This window comes from Hibiscus syriacus, unplaced genomic scaffold (genome assembly GCF_006381635.1).
Source record: "Hibiscus syriacus cultivar Baekdansim isolate YM2019G1 unplaced genomic scaffold, ASM638163v2 tig00112159_pilon, whole genome shotgun sequence".
In the NCBI taxonomy this organism is placed as follows: Eukaryota; Viridiplantae; Streptophyta; class Magnoliopsida; order Malvales; family Malvaceae; genus Hibiscus; species Hibiscus syriacus.
Genome location: NW_024063263.1, coordinates 2267255 through 2293245, shown reverse-complemented (window position 1 = coordinate 2293245; position 25991 = coordinate 2267255). Strand labels below are relative to the sequence as shown.

At 32.2% G+C, this 25991-nt stretch overlaps 3 protein-coding genes and 1 pseudogene across 3 annotated transcripts; 1 reads left to right on the top strand and 3 right to left on the bottom strand.

The window, feature by feature from the left end:
* Positions 1-1849: 1849 nt before the first annotated feature.
* LOC120175065 (pectinesterase-like) lies at positions 1850-3615 on the bottom strand. Its single transcript, XM_039181768.1, has one exon. It carries the CDS (start codon positions 3579-3581, stop codon positions 1896-1898), a length of 1686 nt encoding a protein of 561 aa, XP_039037699.1. The 5' UTR covers positions 3582-3615; the 3' UTR covers positions 1850-1895.
* A 2114-nt stretch (positions 3616-5729) lies between these two features.
* Positions 5730-6789, bottom strand: LOC120175067 (RING-H2 finger protein ATL2-like). Its single transcript, XM_039181769.1, has one exon. It carries the CDS (start codon positions 6772-6774, stop codon positions 5878-5880), a length of 897 nt encoding a protein of 298 aa, XP_039037700.1. The 5' UTR covers positions 6775-6789; the 3' UTR covers positions 5730-5877.
* A 2593-nt stretch (positions 6790-9382) lies between these two features.
* Positions 9383-12441, bottom strand: LOC120175066 (annotated as a pseudogene).
* Positions 12442-14220: 1779 nt separating this feature from the next.
* Positions 14221-16789, top strand: LOC120175213 (bifunctional aspartokinase/homoserine dehydrogenase 2, chloroplastic-like). Its single transcript, XM_039181885.1, has 3 exons — positions 14221-14445; positions 15444-15511; positions 16371-16789. Exons 1-3 carry the CDS (start codon positions 14300-14302, stop codon positions 16787-16789), a joined length of 633 nt encoding a protein of 210 aa, XP_039037816.1. The 5' UTR covers positions 14221-14299.
* The last annotated feature ends 9202 nt before the right edge of the window (positions 16790-25991 follow it).

Here is a 25991-nt window from a genome sequence, read left to right as displayed (position 1 = left end):
ATAATGATTTAATTGAAAAAATATAGAGAGGAGTAGTATTGTAATTATTCTTAAATATATAAGGTAAAATTATTTTTTTTGGTCGGGTCGGGTATTTTTCACCCTAAACTCGAATCCGACCCGACTCGAACTCAATTTTTTTTTAAACATGACCCGATTGGGTCGAGTTCGGATCTCATGTCCATCCCTAGTATCTTCAAATTCACTCAAATCTTTTTTAAATTATTAATTTAAAAACATTTTAATTGAATTTATAATATTTTTTGTCTCCTTAATTAATGTTTATTTAATTGTATTACTCATTTATCATTAATTTGAATCCTTTGATTTCGAATATTATTGAGCACCGCACGAACTAAGTTATTTTCAGGGTTAAAGGAATGAGTATTATCTCTAGAAATTCTAGGTTCGAGCACTAGAGATCGCAAATGTGAGAATCTTTAGAATAAATATTACATTATAACGAGGTCCCTCAATTTGAGGGCCCCACAATTATTTCAGATAAATTACGAGTTATAATAAAAATAATTGTCAAATATAATTAAATTACGAGAAAATTTTATATTTTTACATTATTAAACATGTCCGTATCTAAGAATTATTTTGATTCTTTCTATTAATATAGTATAAGTATAAGGTAATATATGTTTAAAAATAAATTTTAACAATTTAACATTGAATACATATATCCCTGGCATTCATAATACTTGGACTGAATCGAAGAATAATAATAATTCTTTTATGTTCAAGATATTTGGTTACTATAAAATTCACTTTGAATTTGAATAATACAAATGGGTAAAGAAAGATTTGACATATATGCTAATGGGAAATGGGGAATAAAGCGAAAACTAAGAATAAACAAGTCTTAACTTTGAGGTCGTGGGATCGAGTCTCACGGAGGGCATTTCATAATTCGGAGGTCTTCTACGGAAGCTGCTCTCAACCTGGTGTTGGGGGCATCCTACTATCTTACCTCCCCTTATCCCATTACATATGGGAACAAGGGACCGCCATATGTTTATTAATTATATTTAGATATAAAATTCATAAATATCGACTAATCTAATAAAAATAATTGATGAAATGATTATATGTACATTTATATTTTATCTATATATGTTTATATAAAAATGGATTTTAACTCTTTAATAATTAACTTTGATGCACGAATTAAGTCACATCAATAGTAAAGGAATTGTTGTTATTAATTGATGTCTCGGATTAACACCAAGAATGTTAAGGGTGTGAGTGTACAATGTTTGTGATCGAGGTTAATTATAGGATTGGTGCTTAGGGGTTTGTTTACCTTATGTTGTAATCACATATTGCATTAATAAAGTTATTGATTATGGTCTTTAATTTACGATTATTTTCATTTTAATCCTATTTTACTTTTTGGGTTGTTTATTTAATATTTCTAATTTAGATTGCTAATTTATTTTACTTTCATTTTGATCCTCACATGTGTACGTTTTTTAAATGTTTGTGATTTTTATGTTCAATTAATTTTTCTTTTCATTTTTGTCCTTTATTCCTGCCTTAGACTGATTTTGGCTGTGTTTGTATTTTAGACTTGAATTTTTACTTTTATTTTGATTAAGCCACTACCCATGTTTAATTTTAGGGGCAGACCTAAATCTTGATAAATTAGTCATTATAATTTCTTTTTACTTCATTTTAGTCCTATTTTAGTTTTATTTCCCTTTTTGCTTATTTATTTCTTATTTATTTTGGCTTGATTATTTCTATTTGTTCATTTAAGTCCTTGATTATTATTTTTAGGCTGTTATATTTGTATGTTATACTTGGAACGCCAATTAATATAGGAGAAAAGTTGTTTAATAATTGATCGTAATGATAAGATATTACAATAAGAATAGCCTTGTGCTAGTTTACAGGCCAGGGATCCAGTCGGGAGTGCAGGGAACTCCGGTATTTGGAATCCAGGTATTGGATTGGAGGAAGGCTCCAGGTGTGAATGTCTTGGCCGTGTTCAAATCCACTTGCTTGATTCCTCCCCATTTCACCCTGCCGTCGGTTTTTGATCCGGGTCCCCGATTTCCTAACTCCACAAAGTATGAAGTAGCCTCTCCCATGCCAGGATGCATCGGAACGTACCCTTCCGGTGCGATGATGTCGGCGATATTGGACTGGATTATGATAACAGTGGCAAGTGGCTTCCATGGTCTATTGAGGTACGCCTTGTTAATGTTCTTCACCGGAATGTAGTCCTTATCGCCGGAGATGGTGCAGTTGTGGAGCACGAAACCACCTTTTGATTTATCGAATTGTTTACCCTGTGCAAGCACCATGCAATTTTGTTTGGGACCTGGTTTCCTCACGATCATCTGGCAGTTCTGGAACACCACCCTGGAGTCCCCGAAGATGAAGTCTATGGTACCGGTGATGACGCAGTCACGGAAGAACTGCATTTCCTTTTGGGGGTACAAGGTGTCTTGGTATCCGTTGAAATGGCAATTGTAGAAGACGCCTAGATCGCCGGAAGCCCTCAGGGCAACGGCTTGTTCACCCTCGTATCCGGCGGTGTTCTCAAATCCAATGTCCTTGGCTATGAAATTCTTAGCATTGACAGCTACAGTTGCGGTGTGGAAAGTTGCGATTTTATTCCTCACAAAGCTAATGTTATTGGTGATGATAGTTTTGGTCGGACCATCTCCGATGAACATAACGTTGGTTGCACTCTTGGGGATATCAACCTTCTCGTTGTAAACTCCGGCCTTGATGTAAATAACAAATCTTTGAATATTCTTTGGTGGTACTTCAGCCAAGGCCTTGACGATACTGTTGTATTTTCCACTTCCGTCTTTAGCAACCACCACGTCAGGTTTAATATCACCTGGTTTCGCTTGGAGGAGTCTCCGATCTTTGCGGCTCATCCATTCGGTGATAGCACCGTCGTCATCCGACAAAAGCCTACGCTGGACCGAGGTTGTGATCTTACCGATGCTTGGGATATTGAGGTCTTTAGCAATGGAGGATATTCCGGCCATCATGCCGAGGGCGTTTTTATTTAACTCCTGTGACGTTTTCAAAATATTCTTCATCTTCTCGGCGGCGGCGCCGTTTTTCTCCGCGAACGAGTCTATACAAGTCTGTTGGCTGGTAAGGGCACCGCTCAGCCACACCTGTATGCGCAAGAGGATATCACCGATCTTGCTGATGTCGTACTCACCGAGCTTGTTGAAGGATGCTTCAAGGTCGTCAATGGCGTAATCCAAAACCTCCTTGCAAACACTGAGAGCATCCTTGGTCCCTTCGTCCTTTTCCAAATCCTGGAGCGTCTTTGAATCCGCCAACACCTTCTTTATCTCCGTTATCGTCGCCTGGAAACCCGTCCTTATAAGCTCCTTGGGGTCGCTCGAATTGGACAATTCAAGGCTCTTTTCACACGCTACTTTGAAATCGGTTGGCCTGCAAACGGACTGCACCGCCTTATTAGAAGACGATGTTTTGCCCGTCTCATCACTCGCAGGGAGACCCATGGCGTAAAACAGGGCCAGCACCGACGCCACCACCGCCAACAAAAAAACAACAATAAAAAGAGCGTTATTCGCCATTCTTAAACAACTTTTCTCCTTGATGTTTAAAACCCTAAGAAGAGCATGAAATAAAAATTCTTTTCCCTCCCTTCCTTTCTTCCCTTGAATCTAAACAAGATCTGAAGAAGAAAGAAAAAAGAAGATTTATTTGCAGCTGCTTATTGAAGCTTTTGCTATTGCTTGAATAATCAGCATTTCCAGTGCCCTATTTATACTTGAAGAAAATCACTACTTTTAGTTAGGGATTTCATTCCTATGGTGCAGAGATCCCTGCGGAGGTGACAATCTGTTGAATGCTTTGAAAATTTGTGGTTAGGGTTTTATGTATTTCATCATATAAGATGAAATATGTAAGCATGCATATACATATTAAGGAAGTGATACTTTAATAATCGTATGTTAAATTCATATTTGAATTAAAATATTATAATACTTTAATATTTTTATAATATTTAAATTTGAATAATTTTCATAATACTTTGGAATTTTAATTTATTTGTTATATACATTATTACGTATATCAACCTAGAATTAATTATAAGTTGCTTTATAAGAATATTTGTAATGCATGACAATTTATATTAGTTAATAATATCAATAATTTCATAGGTTATTATAGAGCTCGCAAGGCTAGATGGATATTAGGTTCTAGGGTTCGGATTCAGAGCTATCGATTGTTTCTCTGAGGCGTATATAAAGTAGCTGTAATACTCCAAAGATTTGATTAGTGATTAAAATGTAAGTTTTTAAAGATTAGTGCCCAAAGTAGAAATCTATAAAATTTGAAGGACCGAAGAGGCACTTTTACCAAAAATAATTTTTATTCTATAGATAAATAGTTCATATTTAAGAATAGATTCTTTATGCAATTCACGTTTCGATCTGAAATTTGTGTAAAGAGCTAGCAAGTGATAAAGTTCGGTAAAGTATTCGGACAATCGAATCGAATCGAAAGTTTACAAAATTTTGAAGAATGGTAGCATGGGGTTTGATATATTGTATTTATGATTTTAATCAGTAGAATTTAAAATGGAATAGTGAGATTAAGTGAATTTTCTATGTTAAAGCTGAACAGTGGAAATTAAGTGACTAAATTGAAATTTTGGAAAACTGCAAGGGATAAGATAAAAATTAATCAAATAAATGTTGATATTTATATGATGATGAAAGCATGGAAAAATGGTAAATACCAAGATTCATTAAGGGTAGAAATGACTTTTGGACTAAAATGAATTTAAAATTCATTTTAATTGGAATTTAACAAGTGTACATAGATATTTTTACAGAAAAATCAAGAAAACTCATTCTTCTCCTTATAAATTTCGTGCACCATAAATAAAAATAAGTAAGACATGTTTTCTTCCTCTTTTTTTTTCTTCATTTTAGTCCTATTTACTTTGATTTTTGAAATAAGTTGTGAAATAGAAAATTGATCTATAACAAATTCTCTACCATTTGATATGAATATTACATGATTTACATGATTGAATCAATTATTTTGTCACTAGAGCGAATGATTAATAAGTTGGATTTTGATTATTTATGGATATATGTTTGTGTTATTAAAGTTATAAAGTTGTTTTCAAGTTTAAATAACGATCAAAATTACTTAGAAATTTTTATATACTATTCGGTCATGGTTAAGATTCATGAAGAAATGAAGATTCTGATTAGTTTTTGTTATGGAAATGATTGAAATTACATGGAAACGTTGTTAGGAAGATGAAATCATGCTTGAATCAAGTTGAAAATCAAGCTTAATACACTTTAATCAGTTAGGCTTAAGGGAAGAAGACAAAGAAAAATTGTGGAAAAATTATACAATGAATGATTCTACATGCTTAAAATATGATTAGGACCAATTTGGAAAATTTTGAAAGTATAGGACTTAATTGCATAAATTGAGAAATATGGTGATTCATGTGAAATATGGTCAGGTGGTCGAGGAAGAAGCATTAAATGCAATATTATTGGGGAAGGAACTCGGTGACGGAGGTTCTCAAGATACTCGAGTGTTGGGAGAGGAAGTGGGAGACTTGGAAGCTTGGGAGAAGGGATTCAAGGTAAGCTCATTGGCGACGAATGATGGTAAAAGCAGCCTGTCGGGAGAAGAAGTTGAGAATGTGGGAAACAAAGGGCGGCTGCCAATGTCTCAAGATAATAATAATAATAATAATAAATTAATTGAATCAAATCTATACACGTACACAAAATCAAATATTCCCAACCATCAACAACCCAAAGCCTGCCACGTGGACTGTCTCGGCAAGGTAAAAATCAGCCACGTGGCGAAAACTTGTTTCAGTGAGTCTGCTCAGCTCAGGGTTTGCCGAGTCTCATCTACACCTCGCTCCATATCCGAGTCAGATACAGTCGCGTTTATTGGTGAAGGACAAGGACTCGTCCCACTGCCTCTCCTGTCTCTACTCAGTATCCTCTTAAACGACAACATGCGACCAATCGGTGATTTATAAGATTGACTCGGCCCCGAGTCACACCCACTCGACTCACCTACGGAACCTTCGATGTTCCTTTTCGGGACCTCGATCGACAACTTCCTCCCTAACCCAACTGCCGACTGGACGGCGAGTTCATCCTCGTGCCGACACGAGGAACAGAAGTCGGATCCTAGATTCGATCCGGATTCCCCGCCCGACTGTTCGTTAATCGTAATAACAAAGTCTCCCGGGTTCTCGGACACGGGTACCGATTCTTCAACGGAGGTCCGACAGAGAGGACACGTGGAGTGAGAACGAAACCACATGTCGATACACTCCGAATGAAAACTGTGGTTACATCTGGGCAAGACCCGACCCGATTCACCCTCCTCGAATTCCGACAGGCAAACGGCGCATTCAAGGACGGAATCCGGATGCGTTTGAGAGGGGAAGGTGAAGACTGGGAGCGACTTAAGGACACGCGCGTCGAGACCGCGTGATGGAGCGGGAGTAGCGTCGTTGTCGACGTAGAAGACGAGTTGAGATCGGCGACGGCGGCCGTTGCGGGAATGACGGCGGCGAGCGCGGAGAAGGTACCAGCGGGCGTAGATATGGAGAGCGAACACGAGCACCACCACGAAGAACAAGACGACGGTGGCGCTGAGCATGATTTTGCCGCTCAAAGCGTAGCCGCCACCGCCGTTATTGTTGTCGGCCGCGGCAGGAACCAAATTAGCAGGGCTTCTTCTGATTTCATCGTTGTTTCCATTCATGGCTCTTCAAAGCTTCTTCTTCGGTTACGTAGATTCTTCTGTTTGGCTAGTGAGAAATTGAGAGGAATATAAAAAGGAAAAGGAGGGAAAGGAAAGGAAAGTTCTCGACGGTTTCTTAGGCTTTGAAATTCCTTACACCTGCTATTTCAGTCTACCAGCTTTGACGCGGGATTATCTTAAATTACTTCAATGCCCCTCACCGTTTAGTGAAGAACACTAATCCAACATTATACTAAAATTCGAATAGAACATCTATTAATTAATTGATTGATTAAAGATATTGATATTATTCTATTTAATTTAATATTAATAATTATCTCAAAAAATTAATATCTTTATTCGGTTAAATTTGATTAAAATCAGTTATGAATCTATTGGGGCGGGTAGTTAGTGGTCGAGCGATGTGGGCGGGTAAGATCTCAAACCCATCACTTACCCACTACTCACGTTGGGTATGATTTTTTACATCCACATCCGGCTATTACCCACTAAACTTATATCCATCCCCACCACAATCGGAGCGGGTGCGGTGTTAAATCCACAAACTTATACCCGTCTGACATTCGTAGTGTATACTCGTTATTTTGAATAAATTATTAAATATAGTTTAAAATATTAATGGGAGGAGAAAGAAAATAAAAAAAGGGGTATAGAAGGTAAATAATCCTTTAACTATAGGAGAAAGAAAATAAAAAAGGTAAATAATCCAAATAAGATTACTAATGGTTGCTTAATGAATTGCTCTTTGAATAGGATTCCCGTAATTAATAAGTGGGTTTTATACGTAATTAATAAGTGCAATTAATAAGGATAACTAAAATTTGAAGAATATTTTTTGATCGGTTAAAGTACATTAGAGGTCATTGAACTATGTTTGATTAATCATTTTAATTATTAAGTTTTTAAAATTATCAAAATGATCATTATAATTATTGAACTGTTATAAAGTAGATATTAAATTTATCAAACTTCTGCACTTATTATAATATTGCAATGATATTTTGTAACAGCTTGATAAATTTAATAATTTTTTAACTTTCAAAAGTTTAATAACCAAAATGACAATTTATATATAGTTAAATGACCTTTGATGTCTTTTAAATTGATATAATTATAATCTTTATTTAATGTTCAAATATTTTTAATGGTAATAATTTTAGGAAAAAAATTGGATTATTTTTCATCAAATAAAATAGTGAAAATAAATTATATCAAATTAAATTACAGTTGTTAAATTTCGAATTTAAACATAATAGAAGGACCAAAACTACAATTGACCCAAAAACATTATATTTTAAACCATAACTAAAAGGCATAATGTAAAAAAAGTCCGTTGAATGAATAGTGTATAATATTGTTTATTATAATACAATAAAAAATATGTGATATAAATAAATTTTTATATGTTATAAATTTTAAAAATAAATTAAATCGAATGCGTCCCCAAAACGGAACACAAACTCAAGTTTAGTGACTATTTTGAAAACAAGTGGAATAGAAGTAGCAATGGTAATGGTCTAGATCTCAAGCTCGAGCCCAAAAACAGGCTCAAGCTTCGATATCTGGACCAGTTTACGTAACCGAGAGCCGATGCGGCTCGGGTTCAGCCACTCCTTATGGAATCAGTAGCCGCACATCTTCAGGTCCATTGGAGACTCATATTTCAGTCTGAGGGAACTTAACATGGAGCACCAAGCAAGGGCTTCCACCTCTGCAATGCCTATATATCTGGTCACTTGAGGAATCATCATCATCAGATCAAGAACCCATTTTTTTTTTGTAATTTTCAAATACAAGTGGTTGGAATCATGTGGGTCAATTGGGACAAAATTTGGGTACCATGTGATTTTGGTCCATGTAGGACCATAGTCATGGGAATGCAAATTTGACCTAATAGGTCACTCGGCTAAAAAAATTAGTTCATTAAGTTATTTTTAAATTATTTTGAGATTTACGATAAATATTACAGTACAAGAAAACTCGTTACATCGACATTATAAATTTTAATAAAATATAATTTTTTATTAGATTTTATCACATCATAATAAAAAGTTTAAATAAAATAATATTTTTAACGTGTCGAGTTTCCCACATATTGTTACATTTATTGTAGATCTCTAAATAATTTGCTTGATGTTGTATTGAGTTAAATAATTAACTCACCTACAATATTGGGTCAATTTCGTCCATGCGAATGACCCTAAACCATGAAAAAACATTAAATTTATTTTTATCTAAATTTATTTTTTTTCTAATCAAATTTTTCATTCATAAAATATATATAATTCATTCTAAGTTTGAATTTTAAAAAATATTTTTTTATAAAATCAAATTGAATTAAAATTTATCACATTCAGATGAAATTTTTTTACTATTCTGAATTTAATGATGAATTTAAAAAAATTGGGTTTTTCGATCGAATTGCTAAAAGCTCTAAATTAAGGAGCGGTAGCAACGTCATTTTCCCCTTCGAAACCGAATGCACTATTCAAATCAAACGTCACGGGTTAAATTTTGGTTCCCGTCCTTTTATTTTACAGAAAATTAGAAATCAATCCATCAATTTTAATTTCTTAGAATTTGGTCTTTCACTTTATTAAGATTAAGATTAAGATCAACAGTAGATAAATTAATATAGGGATGTTCTTACTTTAATACTAAGAATAGGAAATTAGAAACTATTGTATTGGCTCTAAATTGAGGTTTATTGCCAAGAGCTACCGTCACTAGGGCATTCATTTCATATTCAACATGAGGAGCTCCGGCTTCTCGATGAACCGTTTCCACTCGTTGCAGAATCTCGCGACGGTTGCTCCGTCCAGGACTCTGTGATCTGCACCTATGTTAACCTGAGAATGGAAGGAAATATCATATCGGATATCACCGGATTATTTCATCTCACCGAAGAGAAAAGCTCATGGATGGTATGGTATCGGTGAAACTTACAGTCATGATTAAGGATGAATAAATGTCTCCGTCATCTGCCACTCGTGGAAGTTTCTGTATTCTACCCATTGCGATGATGGCTACTTCAGGCAAGTTAACGATGGGGGCACCGAATTTTCCACCAATGGCTCCGATGTTGCTTAGTGTTATGGTTCCACCGGATATATCATTGGGACTGAGCTTATTATCCAGCGCCAATTGTTGTAACCGCGAAAGTTCCTTCGTAATCTGAATGCATGATAATGTACATGAAAGCACAGCTAAGAACAAGAAGTACGAGAATTACCGGCAATATGACGATAACAGAACTACATTATTCAATATGAGAAATCAAACGTAACGAACCTCCAAGATAGAAAGAGACTGAACATTCTTTATGTTTGGCACCACTAAGCCGTATGGAGTGGCCATGGCAATTCCAATGTTATGGGAACCTGAAATAATCAACAGGAATATCCATGAATCGTGTCGGGAGAATGGAGGCAGAGAAGCAATCGAGACTGTGATACAATGTATGAAACCATACAAGAAGACAGCAGCCTCTAAAACCATTCATAACGTAAGGTTAGGTGATCGGAGGTAAGAAAAAACGAACCAAGTAAATCTACAAACCTCGAATGATTACTTCAACCGACTCTTCGTTGAAGCAACTATTCACCATGGGATATTTGCTCAATGCCATCGAAAGTGACTTTATCAATATTGGAAGGAACGTGAACTTTATACCGGGTTCAGAATTGTTGGTTTGAAAAGAAGCTTTAAGCTCTGCAAGTGCATCGCAATCAATCTCTTCAACATAATGAAAATGCGGAACCTTAGCAGCCATTGACATCGTTCTAACCATTGTCCGCTGGAAACCCCTGGAGAAGAGAAAAAGCATCATCATCATAATGCTTTCGGTGCAAACTTAGTCGGTCAACTTGCAAATATATCCACAATACGAAAGAACAGTTGACCATTCGTAAGACTGTCATCAGCAATGTCATAGCAACTCTAACTCGGTATACAAAAGATGAAATTCTAACGCCAGTGCCTGTCAAGTCAAACTGCAAGTCGACTTTTAACTTGAAATTACAGCCTTATGGCTAATTGCGCTCACATGATTGCTAACAGTGGTTGCACGATGCTCTTTCTAAAGCGATTTTTAACATTTTGACCATAAATTAAAGGAATACGTAAGACATTGCTCTATGCGGATCATATTTGGGTAATAAAATTCCACTAGATCTAAAGTACACATATATCCATACTGCATACCTTAAGGGGACTATCGTATCCTCATAGTGCCCTGAAACTTCCGCTGACACGCATGGAGAACTCATTTCACCATGTAACAGTTCTCCGAGATCAGCAGTAGCAAATAAACGACCGGTCTTTGATGATACCTGTCTGCGCAGCATATTTAAGTACATCTTCTTTTAATACCCTGCCGTCTTTGCCACTTCCTTGGACATCATTAATGTTTATACCATGTTCTTTTGCGAGATTCCGAACCGCAGGTGTGGATAGGATCCCACCAGTACAACCTTTGTTCAGTTTAGTATCGGAATGTTTTTCGTTTTCCAAATCTCCGAGTATCACCGATGGTACCCGGCTTTCCTCAATCCGACTTTCCTCAACCGCCATCTTAAGCAGAGTTTCCCCGACCTGCAATTTTGTTTAAATCGGAAGCATCAGACATCCTCGTCACATTCTACGTATAAACAAGTAAACACACACAGATTCGAGTTCTTCCTTTCACAACTGAACTATACTTAAAGCATCTCTCTATCTCACAATCGAATCTTGAGAAAATTCGATGTTCAGTGGAACCATGTATTTGAGGACTACCATACACTTGCCAGCAACCTTCCATATTCAATAAGCCGTCCGATTCTTCAAGAACCGAGAGAATCACATAACAGAATACCATCACAATCAACATAATGTCCAACAAACAGGCTCGAAATTAGCCGGCTATTCTTACCTTTACAATGCTTCCAGGAACGTGGAGAACTTGAGCAACTCTCCCTTTGTAACGACTGGTAATCTCGATCGTTGCCTTGTCGCTTTGAACTTCGCAGCAGAGGGGTTGAAACTCGTCAACTTCATCCCCCTAACAAAAACAAAAAATTAACAATCAAAGATGAAACAAAAATTAAGCTGAATTCATTGAATCTAAGCACAAATATTTAAACCCTAACTCACCTGATGAACGAACCACTTAAGCAGCTCACATTCAGCAATTCCTTCACCAGTTTGGGCCAATGGCACATCGACGATTCCATTCGTCGGAAGATCAGCCACCGCATTACTCGAAAAAAACTTATATTTATTTTCCACATATGGAAATCTTAGCTACAAGAACAACAATAATGATCGAATTAATTAACAATTAATAACAAAACCCAAATTGCAAATCCAACAAAACTATCAAATTAGTTACTTTAATTCAAAATTTTGAAGTTGAATGAAAATTGGGTCGATGAAAAACAGCTCACATTGACGGAATTATTGATGGGCGATGAAAACGAAGCATAAACGTGGGTAGACAACTGACGTTTGCAGTACTCGATCGTCTCCGACGACGGCACCGGACACGGAGCCGATGACGGAAACAGCCATCGGCGACCGTTATTCCAGACTCTCTTTTGTAAAACCCTCCTGCCGATCATAATTCTCCGGCGTTAAATTTAATAAAAAAAGGAGATTTTTTTTAAAAGAAAATATTTTGTTTCTAATTCAGACAGAAGTGCGTGTACTGACATTCAATTTATTAGCACAATATATAAATATTATTATAAAAATATATTTTATATTAATTTGATTGAAATTGTTATTATTATAATATTTTTATAGTTTAAAAATTGGATTAAAATTTAAATTATTTTTAAATATTAAATAAATTATAAATAATTTAAATATGCTATAAAAACATGTTATACAAAATTAATATAATAAATATTTTTAAATAATTTTCTAAGAAGTTTAATATGTAGTATTATTTAAAGAAAACACGTAAGTGTGAGGGGGAAATATTTATCCAAAGGAGATAACGTCAAAGAGTCATTGATGCGGTGGCTATGTTGATCACGTTTAATTTTAGGGTAAATTACGGTTAGTGTCTAAATTATTAGTTTTAATATGTTTTAGTACCCACTAATAAAAATTTAACGCATTTAGTATCTAAATTATCAAATTTAATCTATTTTAGTACATAAACTTTCAATCTTTTCAAAATTTTACATTAAATTTTGAATATGGATATTAAAATGAAGTAAAAACTAAATTTTAGGTATGATTTTGAAAAACGTTGAAAATTTAGACACTAAAATAAACAAAAAATGATAGTTTAAGTACTAAATGCATAATTTACCCTTAATTCTAATCCAAATCAAAAGTTTTTTATACCCATGAATAAAAGGGTAAACTACTTGAATGACCAACTAACTACAAGTTGATGTCGATATGAACACTATTTTCAAAATTTTGTCAATATGACCACTTAATTATTCAATTGGTTTGAATATAATTATCTTCCGTTAACATTTGACGGAAGCGCTTACATGAAAATTAATAAAATTGATACAATTACATATTTAATCCTTAATATTTGTACATTCAATCAATTTGGTTCTATTTTCAATGACATCTTTGGTAGAATTTAAAGCAACAAAAACAGCACTTACAAGTTGGGCATAACGGGCCTTAATGAATGACCTTAATGGGCCATTCTAAGAAGACTCCCCAGTTGAACTTTAGTAACATAATTTCTAGGCCCAAAAGGTTTAGAAGTAGACCATGATAATATTTTTCATTTTCTATGTTTTTTTAAATTAATCACTGGTATCCGATCTATTGACCAATTAATCCAGATCGGGCACTGCAGAGGCGAGGGCTACCCTCCCAACCCAATTTGCTCTATTTGCAAACGCCAGGATTTGAACCTCTGACCTTATTTGAGGGACCTAGTGTCACGTCCCACTAGACCAACTGATTGTTGATATTTTCTATGTTTATTTAGAATGATTATTTAGAAACTACAACCCTAATAATATCTAAGAGTCAATTCATTGAGCGATCTTAGCAATAAAAAGAATATTCTTTTTAAAAGTTTTAGGTCCGAACAGTTACGTCTGTATGACGTTTATATATTATCAATGATTAAGAGAATATTTAGAATAAATACTACCTTATAGTCATCTTACATTATTCAATAATAATTTAATTCGTTAATATTAATTTACTATTTTATTTCTCGAATTAATGTACCACTAATTCTTTCTTGAGAATAGATAAACCCTAACAACCTGTTTGGATCAAGGATTTTTACATTCCCGACAGTCATAATTTTTTTCTGATTAAGGATACTAATGTTTGATTGGGTAAGATTCTCAAGTGACAGTAATATTTTAATATCAACAGTAAATTTTAGTTTATTCCTGAAATGTTATTCCCGTCCTAAGGGCTAAAATACTCTTCTTTTCCCGTGAACTTGCCTCTGCGCTATATCTTCTTCTCCCCTGAGCTTGCCTCTGCCAAAAATTCTTCTCCACTCCAGTTTTGCTTGGGGAGGTGGTGGTTGTAACTGTTGCAAGTGATGCTAATGGCGGCCTTCTCAGCTACGATATCCGGCTCCTCACGCTTCCTCTCATCTACCTCATTGCCTAAGTGGAAGATCCCTGCTTCTTTTCCTTCTCCTCAATGCCGCTCCTTTCCTCTTCCCAAGCCTTTTCCTCTTTACAGGTTTTCAGTTTTTATAAACTCTGTTTGGTTCTCAGGAAATGATGCTTATTCCTGGCCAAATGATAGCTATAATGCGTTATTTATCCATTTATCTCTTGTTTTTCTGCTCTTTAAGCATGTTTGAAGTGTTTCTACCTTTTTAATGTTTTTAATTTCATGGAGGTAAAATCGATCTGGTCTTATTTCGATTATGATTATAAGTACATAACTTAGATGCAAGGAGATAAAAAATTGGACAGCGGTTGTATATAGATTGATCTTGCTCCCAAATTTTGACTTGATATGCTTGTTGCTTATAAAAAATCTAAGAAAGAAAGAAAAGAAAAAGAGATAGGAAGAAGTGTGAATATATTTATATTGTTTATACTTTTATGAATAACAAATGAACTTTTTAGTTCAATATGGATCGATTGTGTCTTTTAATTTATTTTTTATGGTTGAACTTTTTGCTACTTTAATTCCTGTATTTATGATTACGGTCGTGTTTCTAAGCAAATCTTGAAAACCTACCGACTTACTTCACTGTGATGAGTGCTTTTGAAGCTTTGTGCCTATGGTGTTGTAAGGACCTTAATGCCTAGAGCCTCTCTTTTGCTATGTAAAACTACGGTTGGAGTCCTTGTAATATAAGCATAGGCTATTGATGTGTTGAATGCTCAAATATGTATCCACAATTGAGATTCAGCCAATTCAAACTCCAATACTAGGCTAATTGCTTAATGAAAATGTGGACCCTTGTTTTCTTTCCCACCACAATATAAATTTAAACACTTAAGTAACTAATATGGAGGATCTGGGTAATTTTTTTGGACTTGTCATCAAATAACCTGTCCTTTTATTTAATGAAATATGAGGTACTCTTTTCTTCATTCCAATATTCGTTAACATACTTGTTAGTATGTGGACGAATATGAAGGGAGTTTTTAATGAGACCTCCATTTTTTATCAAAAAATATTTTACTAAGACACTAATTTCTCTTATTATCTATGTATTCCAGATTAAATATTGGTTCTCGGTTGGAAAGAGGGAAGTCATTAACTATCTGTGCCCAGACTTCAGTATCAGGTTTGTTTTACATGTAGTTCTCTTTCATGTTTTTAATAGCAAGTTTTGGATTCATTTCATATCTTTACTCTTGAATCTTGTTTCAATTTTCTCTCTGGTATCTATCATTGACGTATCTGCAATTGCTATCTGATATAGTCATTATCTAAGACGAACTTCTATGGAATTTATTTGTTGTGCAACTTATGTATTTTATCCGTGTGTATGCGTCAATGGGTATTGGAATCTCTTTGTTCATTGATTTAGGTGCTAGGCTTTACTAAAATCATCTAAATGTTAATCAGTTCCAGAGGTAATTTTCTACAGCTTTGACGTTGGACTTCTGTTTCTTTTACCTTGATCCACTTTTGTACCGCATTTAGATTTTCCATGTATAATTTCCTTAAGAGAGAGAGACCTGGAACTACTCTTGTCTTCAAAACATAAAGAGTAAAAATAAAATAACAGAACAAAGAAGGAAATGATGATGGTTTTTTAGTTTTTAATTTAATTTTTGTAATATTGTTGCTATATTCGCCCGGTTTTTGTCTCATCACTACCTTAATAATGCATAAGCTGAACCTATGGTTTAAATTTGACACTATGCAATTTTTTCGATTCCACTCCAGTAAATGTTGAGACTAAATTTCAGAGATTAAACTATATGGATTGACTTTTATATGTCATTTGATCTAGCGAATTGACTAGTCCGTCTTTTCAACCAATTAAAAATATCTGCTGGGATAAGCATTGTAATTAATGTTGGCCTGATTTACATGATTACATATATCAAATATTTGCTTAATCAAATATTCTGTAGGTTTTTTACTACTGGTTATTGATATTTAAAAGTTACATCTTTACTCTCTCTCATTTACAGATATTTCTGTAGAGAAATCGATGGATGAAGTAAATCTTCCCAAGGGAGACATGTGGGCTGTCCATAAGTTTGGGGGCACTTGTGTTGGGACCTCCCAGAGGATCAAGAATGTCGCAGATATAATTATTAGCGATGATTCAGAAAGAAAGTTGGTAGTGGTATCGGCCATGTCTAAGGTGACAGATATGATGTATGATGACCTTATCAACAAGGCACAATCAAGGGATGATTCCTACATCTCTGCATTGGATGTTGTCTTAGAAAAACATAATTCTACAGCACTTGATTTGCTTGATGGAGATGATCTTGCTACTTTCTTATCTCAACTGCATCATGATGTTAGTAACCTCAAAGCAATGCTTCGTGCAATATATATAGGTTGGAACACTCTCTCTGACCTCTGTTCACATCTTTTTTAGACCAAAATGAGTTGGCTCGAACATCGCCTGCAGCTTAACATCGTCTTTTAAATAGTAGCTATGGATTTTTTTTCTTTTCCTTTTTCATGTATGATCATTCTTTTTCCAAGCTTAGTTCTATATGTCTTCGAAATAGAATCAATCTTGGAACAGAACAACTCTGTTTTTCAAGGACATGTTAATCTTCACTTCACTTCATTTCATCTTTTCCATAACTTCTTGGCTCAATGTCTAGGAAAATAACAACCCAATTGCTCTTTTGCTTACGATTTGTAACAAAGGGTATTCTTTGTTCTCTATGATTCATAAACACATATTTAACAGTAGTAATTAAAATAAAGTGGTTTTGTTGGCCGTCAGCGATTCATCTATTTAGAATGTAAACCTTGTCGATTGAAAAATACAAGAAACCTCTCAGTGAATGCGTCACGTATAAATCGAAGCTAATTTTCACAATGTAAATATTTAGTTAAATGTTGATGTAAAATTTTAATATATTTTTACATAAATTATGTAAAATGTAATATTAATTAAAATTAAAATAATACATGATATATTTAAATACTCAAGTAATATATTATCAACAGATAAAATTTTTATATAAATAATTTTTATTTAATATTTAGACTTTCACTTGTTTCAAAATATAGAACAATGACAATTTGGTAAAATATACATTCCAGTAATCTTTTATTCATTCTACCAAATATTGTAATCTTATATTCCTGCCAAACCAACCAAACACAGTAATGTAACATTATCAGTAATCCTATTCCCTGGTAATCTTTCGTGAATTAAACCCTAAAAGAAATAGATTCAATGGTGAATCAAGAAGGTACCTTTATGTCCCCTTTTAGTTCCAACTCAATCATATTGGACAAATTCTTGCCAAGTCGCCATCACCCAAGGACGTTCTTTGTTTTCTTCTTCTCTTGTTTGCTTCCTTTTGGGGAAAAATGACCATAGTGTTTTGATTAATTAATTGTTTTAAAATTCGTTAAGTGATTTCAGTGATTAAATGAAATATCGTTCTTCTTAAAAATTTTGAATTTAAACAATTTTATCTGCAGGATACGTATGTTTTTATTATAAATTGGTCAAAATGCTAATAAAAGGAAATAAATTGCTCTAAATTAATAAAAACAAATAAAATACATACCAAACCCAAACTTAGGGGTTGATTGTTTGCCTCTTAATAGAATGATTCAGCGTTGAATGCTGAACCGTTCAGCATTCAGCACGTTTGTTTCGTACTTCTGAACGATTCAGTGCTGACTGATTCAGCAAAATAGTATTGAATGATTCAGCACAAATGTACATTCTGAATCATTCAGAATCAGTTATCAAACAACATGTCACATTCAGAGCCAAACCATTCAAAGTCTCTGAATCATTTAGTATTTGAATCATTCAGTACTTAATCATTTAGTATCTGAACCAACATCCTAGTGCCTATCCATTTACTTTATAATAATAAATTATGTTATTATATGTAATTAATATATTATTAGCTTTTATATTGATGGTGAAATGATTTTTAATTTTACAAAAAGATAATTAAAAAATCGTTATATATTTTATCTATTTATGTTTTTGTTATATTTTTTAAATTATATTTAATATTATATTTTTGTTCTATTTTGATCACTCATCATTAAAAGAATTGGTGATGGTGACATCTGTAGGTGAGCAAAATATAATAAAAATATAAAGTTGGATATGATTTTGAAAAGATACTTCCAATTACAGACGCAATGAAGACTGCATATGAAGATTGTTCAACTACATATTTTATTTATTTATTTAAACATGTATTGCATTTTATCTTTATTTTTAATTTTTTGACTGTCGGAGGTCTTCCACGGAAGCTGCTCTCAACCTAGCGTTGGGGGACAACCTACTACTCTACTTCTCTCTTATCCCATTGTATATGAGAATATGATTTTGTTGTTGTTATTATTGTTGTGGGTTATCTTGTACCAAATACTATCAAATCCTTTTATTAATTAATTAAGCCGTCAACTATATTTTATTCATCAATAAAAATAATAATGATAATGATGTGTTTCATTGCTCATACATGCATGCGTTCATACATATAATATAACATAATAACGATGTGTAAGTCATAAAAAAAATATTGATTCGTCAAGCGGTTTCAATGGTTAAACAGAGTGTTGTTATCCTTTAAATCTTAGGTTTAAACAACTGTGTTCGCATAATATCCGTATTTTGTCAATAATTAATAAAGATTTTCAACATATTCATAAAAATGAAAGTGTATATCCTTTGAGAAATAATTTGTATTTCTTTTCATTCCGTCAAAGAATTTTACGTAGAAAAAACGTATATTCTTAGAAGATCAATCATTTAATACGTGTAAATTGATAGGTGAGTTTAAAAGTTAAAAATTATGATTTTTTTTAAAAAATCAGATAATTTTAACCATCAATTACACTCATTCATAGATTATAAATCAAATATAAAACTCTCTAATTTTTATATTATAGAAATAGACCTTACATATAGTATATATATATATATATATATACATATTGTGAGCGTAGTAGTGTTTAACGAGTTGAGCAGCTCGAACTCGACTCGTCAAACTCGGTAAACTATAAATTTGAGTTGGCTCGACTCGAATTCAAACTCGACTCGAGACCTTAACGAGCTGAGTCGGGTAAGTCTAACTCGACTCGATAAGTTCGCGAACAACTTGTTAATTTTTTAAAATATATTTTTAGTAATCACTTCAAATTATTTTCAATTAAACATTTATAAATTTATTATGGCTTCTTAATGAAAACTCTAACTTTATCTCTGAATGTGGTAATCCCATTTGGAAATTATGGCGACTTAAGACCAGTGTAGTCGAGTAGGGCGAGTCACATTCGTTGGGTGTATCATCTTTGTCTTCTTTTAATGCATTTGTAGTAATTTCAATACTTATACTTTTTATACGTTTATATCATTGGAATTTATGAAGGCTTGAGTAGTGTTGCCTTAGTTTAGGTTTTATCTCATTTGACTTTATTCCTTCTCGTAGCCTGCTAGCGTTGAATTCTGTGTATACTGCTCTTCATGTTTCCTCTTTTTAATTTTGGCCGGGTCTTACGTTTCTGTCTATATGCAAATATTTTTACGCAGGGATTTATTTGCAGGGATTACTTCCAATTACAGACGTGCATATGAAGACTGCATATGAGATTGTTCAACACATATTTTATTTATTTATTTAAACATGTATTGCATTTTATCTTTATTTTTAATTTTTTGACTGTCGGAGGTCTTCCACGGAAGCTGCTCTCAACCTAGCGTTGGGGGACAACCTACTACTCTACTTCTCTCTTATCCCATTGTATATGAGAATATGATTTGGTTGTTGTTATTATTGTTGTGGGTTATCTTGTACCAAATACTATCAAATCCTTTTATTAATTAATTAAGCCGTCAACTATATTTTATTCATCAATAAAAATAATAATGATAATGATGTGTTTCATTGCTCATACATGCATGCGTTCATACATATAATATAACATAATAACGATGTGTAAGTCATAAAAAAAATATTGATTCGTCAAGCGGTTTCAATGGTTAAACAGAGTGTTGTTATCCTTTAAATCTTAGGTTTAAACAACTGTGTTCGCATAATATACGTATTTTGTCAATAATTAATAAAGATTTTCAACATATTCATAAAAATGAAAGTGTATATCCTTTGAGAAATAATTTGTATTTCTTTTCATTCCGTCAAAGAATTTTACGTAGAAAAAACGTATATTCTTAGAAGATCAATCATTTAATACGTGTAAATTGATAGGTGAGTTTAAAAGTTAAAAATTATGATTTTTTTTAAAAAATCAGATAATTTTAACCATCAATTACACTCATTCATAGATTATAAATCAAATATAAAACTCTCTAATTTTTATATTATAGAAATAGACCTTACATATAGTATATATATATATATATATACATATATTGTGAGCGTAGTAGTGTTTAACGAGTTGAGCAGCTCGAACTCGACTCGGTCAAAACTCGGTAAACTATAAATTTGAGTTGGCTCGACTCGAATTCAAACTCGACTCGAGACCTTAACGAGCTGAGTCGGGTAAAGTCTAACTCGACTCGATAAGTTCGCGAACAACTTGTTAATTTTTTAAAATATATTTTTAGTAATCACTTCAAAATTATTTTCAATTAAAAAATAAATCTAAATAATAATTATTAATTTATTAATAAATAAAAATAATAATAAGTTAACTAATCTATTATTTTTTAATAAATAATAAAATACTATTAATTAATAATATTATTTTAATAAAAAAAAACTCAACCCTAATATCCTCATATAGTATTAGTAAAATTTATTTTTAGTTAAAAAAATAAGGTAATTTTTTTAGTGAGCTTAACGATCAACGAGTTGAGTAGCAAATTTTTTTAACGAGCACGAGTCGAGCAAAATTTTAACGAGCAACAAGACAAGTCGAGCAACAAATTTTTTTAATGAGTACTAGTCGAGCACTGTCCAACTCACAATCGACTCGCTCGATAAACACCCCTATGTGGGCGTATTAATTTTTATGGTACAATTATTTTATGGTATTGTGTCAAATGTTGATAGACCTACTTAAATGCTTTTCTTTTATTTGACCTACTCACTAAAATAATTAAAATTCACATCTTTTGGTAGTTCAACAAAATAAATATATGAAAGGTGGACTTTTAATTCTCCTTTCTTAGTTTATAGAAAGTCTTAGTTTTAGGGTTTTTACTAGTTTTCAATATATGTATATATATATATATATATAACATTTTTAATTTTAAACAAATTTAAGACCTTTAGATGAGTGAAAATAGATGGTTAAGATTAAAAGTAGAAAATTTGAGGATATTTACTGGGAAAAAAGAAGTCAATTAATCTTGTATATCTCTATAATACAAAATTCGATTTAGTTAATTAATAAATTGAATATTGGTAGATAGTTATATAAAAATATAATGATCTTATATATAGAGGTTATACTTTATATATCAGGCACGAACCAAGTGGCCTTCGTGGTAAAAAAATTGTTGTTATTCCTTGAGGGTCTGGGTTCGAGCACCATAGATGCCAGCCGCCAGGGGTGTGAGCGTTCAATGTCGAAAGGTTGATAGTTTTCTTTAAATATATATTGTCTTGTACTTACCCAAATTAATAAAAAAAATTACTATATTAATTTTTTAAAAAATATGAAAAAGTTATCCGTTTAAGGTTTAATTTACTTGTAATAAATCGATTAAGGTTTGATTTGCTTGTAATAAATTTTTGCATTAAAACGTAGAGATTTTGACAATATGGTTAAATGGTATATCCTTTGTTTTAGCCCCTCTCAGCCATTAACTTTTTCAAACTAGTCCTTTTTTAGTATCATAATAAATGAAAAAGGAATTGTATTCTCCATTCCTCTAAAACAATTAAACCATTTTAACAGAAAAAATTATTATTATTATTACCCTCCCATTCAAAATTCCTAATTTCAACTGTGTGAACCGTCAAAACCCTTTACCAATTTTTATATTATTTTGTATAATGAAAAATATTATTAATTATTTAATATAACTATTAATATTCAACTCATACGATAAAAGTTTAATATAGGATAAATTTTTTAATCCAATTTATTTCATCCACGATATTAAATATAAGTCTTTAACATTGGTTTAAAAAAAATTAATGGCTCACGATATAGTAATATGTATATATTTGATTCGACCCAAGGTTCTTTTACTCTGATCTAATCGAGTCAAATTTTTTGTTTTACCTTTTATTTAACAAAATCAGATTCGAATCAAGTCAAATTTTCTAAAATAATTTTATAAATTCATAATTACCCTTTCTATATTTAATGATAATTATAATAATATTCGTCTATATATTTTTTTAATTAAGTTATTATTTTACTTAGCAAAACAATATATTATTTAGGTTGAATTGAGCGGGGACAAGTTCACTTAAAAAATTGGGTTGGGAGTAGCCTCTTAAACTTGGATTGAGTCATATATGGGTGAAAAAAATTGAAAAAAAATATAATTTTCAAGTTGTTTTTAGATGAATAAAAAAAATTGGTCCGATCTAATTCGACCCGACCGATGACCATTAGGGTTGTAAATGAGACGAGATAGATCGTGAGCTATTCGAGATTGACTCGGTTAAAGCTCGATAAATACTCGACTCGAATGGACTCGACTCGAGCTCAAGTTCGACTCGAGTTCTTAATGAGGGAGACGAACTACTTGATACTTGACTCGAAAAATTTGTGTGCAACTCGAAATATAATATATTAAAATTTATTTTTTATAAAATTTAAATTATTAATAATATTAACATTTGTGTTGGTTTTTTAAAATATAGTGTAAAGTTTTAGTGTATTTATTGTTTAGATTCGATTTTAGTTTTAAGCTCAAATCGAATTAAGTTTAATTTTTTTTTCATTTCAAGTTTTTTCGAGTTTTTACAAACTTTAATTCGTAATTTCGAAGTCGAATCAAACTTAAAAATTTTAGACTTCCGAATTTATAAGCTGAGTTAAATTACATTTCAGAATATTAACATGAGAAAAGGAAAAGAAAATTGAAATGGAAACTAAGTTAGAGAGGGGGTACGTGGCAGTTAAAAAACCCGAACCGATCAAATCGATTGGCCTACACTTTACTGCTCTGCTCTCTCCTTATAGCTGTACTGTAATATCCATCCACAGAACCCTCTCTCCAGATATATAATATCCATCATCGTCAACCTCAAGCTCAGAACGCAAAATGGTGGGATTAAGCGTAGTGTTAGAGAAGCAAAGCAGTGGTGAGAAAGTTATCGACAAAACAAGAATGTTCATCAACACCAAAGCTTCACACTTAAATTGCCCACTTCCACCTTTTCTTCAACAATGCTTCCTCTGCAAACAGAAACTCCTGCCTGGGAATGACATCTACATGTACAAGTGAGTTCTCTGGTCTGCTTCTTCTCACATTTTTTCTGGGTTTTTTTGGTACTGATTTAGGGTTTTTGTTTTTTGGTAGAGGGGATAGGGGTTTTTTGCAGTGAGGAGTGTAGGTGCAGGCAAATTTTCATGGACGAACAAGAGAGTTTGAAGAAAGATAAGTACTGTTCTTTTGCTACCACTACATCTTCTTCAACTTCGTCTTCTTCCGGCCCTCGACGCGGCCACCAACGCGAAGCTGCCGGAGACGATGGCGGTGGTTTTGCTTATCGAGGGATGAAATGACCAGCCGATAACTCTTGAAAAACAATGGTATATTTCTTTTTGGGTAAAGTACACAAATGGTAAACTAATTATGAAATTAGTAGTGTTGTTTTGAGTTGTTAGTATTGAAAGTTATAAAATGATTTATTAACTATTATATGTTTTTTTAATTTTTAACTATTAAAAGTTATAAAAATGATTGTTTAATTATTTATATACTCTAAATTTGTAAATTTAATGTCCATTTGAATTGGACGTTAATTTGTTCACTTAAAAAGATATTTGAAATGTATTTTATGAATTGAGTCTTTATTTATATTATATCGTCGAGACAGTGTTTGAAAACAAAGATAGTACCAATGGATATTATAATATGATTTCATCACACCTTAGTCAATAAATTAAGGTACTGTTTAGATAACCGTCAAATTTTTAACAAAATATGACAAATTTGAATATATCGAGTGATCATTTTATAACATTTAATAGTTAATAGATTTAATAAATTAATGTACAATAATCAAAGAATTATTTTATAATTTTTAATAATCGAAGGATCGAACAAAATAACATCTTATAATTAAAATTTGTGTACTTTTTTTTCTAGTTTATTAGTGTCTAATTTTGTAATGACATACAATGCTTTTTTCTCGTTCTTTTTTTTCCTTTATGGTTAGTAGGAATTTTGTGATGGTTAAGGACTTAAGGGTATTGAGAGTATTCTGGTTCATCTTCAAGCTTTCATCATTAAATTTATCGAGTTATTATAAAATAGTCACCATTATGTTTTTATAATCATAAATATTGATAAATTTAATAATTATTTTATAATATATTGATAATTTTATAATAGTTTAATAAAAATTATAATCATAAATATTGATAAATTTAATAATTATTTTCTAATATATTGATAATTTTATAATAGTTTAATAAAAATTAATAATCATTTTACAACGATTTAATAAATTTAATGAAAATTTTTAACGTCAAAATAACTATTTTATAATAATCTAATAAGTTTAATGCTTAAAGTTATTTTTGTCCCTGTAGTAGATTAAATTTATTATTTTCATCCTTATTGTATTCCACATCAATTTAACTTTCGGAGTTGTTTAATTGTGTCATCTTAAATCACAAACCCTAAATTTGACTTAAAATCCTAGATCTTAAACTTTAAACTCTAAATCTCGTATTTAAACACTAAAATCTTAAACCTTAACTCATAACTTAAAGCTCTAAAAATAGTAAATATCTTAAACATGGATGCAATTAAACGACCTTGAGGGTTAAAGCTGTAAAAATCGTAAATATTTTAAATATGGATGTAATTAAATAATTTTGAGGACTAAATTGATGCAAAAACAAGATAGGGGCAAAAATAATAAATTGAATCTACTACAAGAAAAAAAAACCTTAAGCCTAAATTTAAGATTATCTTGTAACTTTAAAAAATTTGATGATTAAAAATATCATTTGAGTTTTAATAAAAAAAATGTCATTTGAGTGTAAGGACCTCCGATGTACTTTATCCTATTTTTATTGCGAAGAGAATGAAGAATTAGTACTTTTAGATAAATAATGTTCATGGTCCCCATAACAAAATGCTTGTCGCCATTGAAGTCCATAATTTTCTCTGTTTTGGTGTCCAAATAATCCTTTCCCATCTATTTTATGGGATTGTTTCCCGTAAAAGATAGGGTAAATTATATGTAAACTATCAATTTTGGTCTGTTTTAGTACCTAAACTTTCAAAATTTTCAAAATCATGCTTATAGTTTAATTTTTGTTTCATTTTAGTACCCATATTCAAAATGTAACGTTAAATTTTGATTTTTTTTTTGAAAATTTAGGAACTAAAACGGATCAAAATTTATAGTTTATGTATTAAAAACGTTAAGTTTTTAACAGTGGAAACTAAAATGAAACAAAAACTAAATATTATGTAAGAT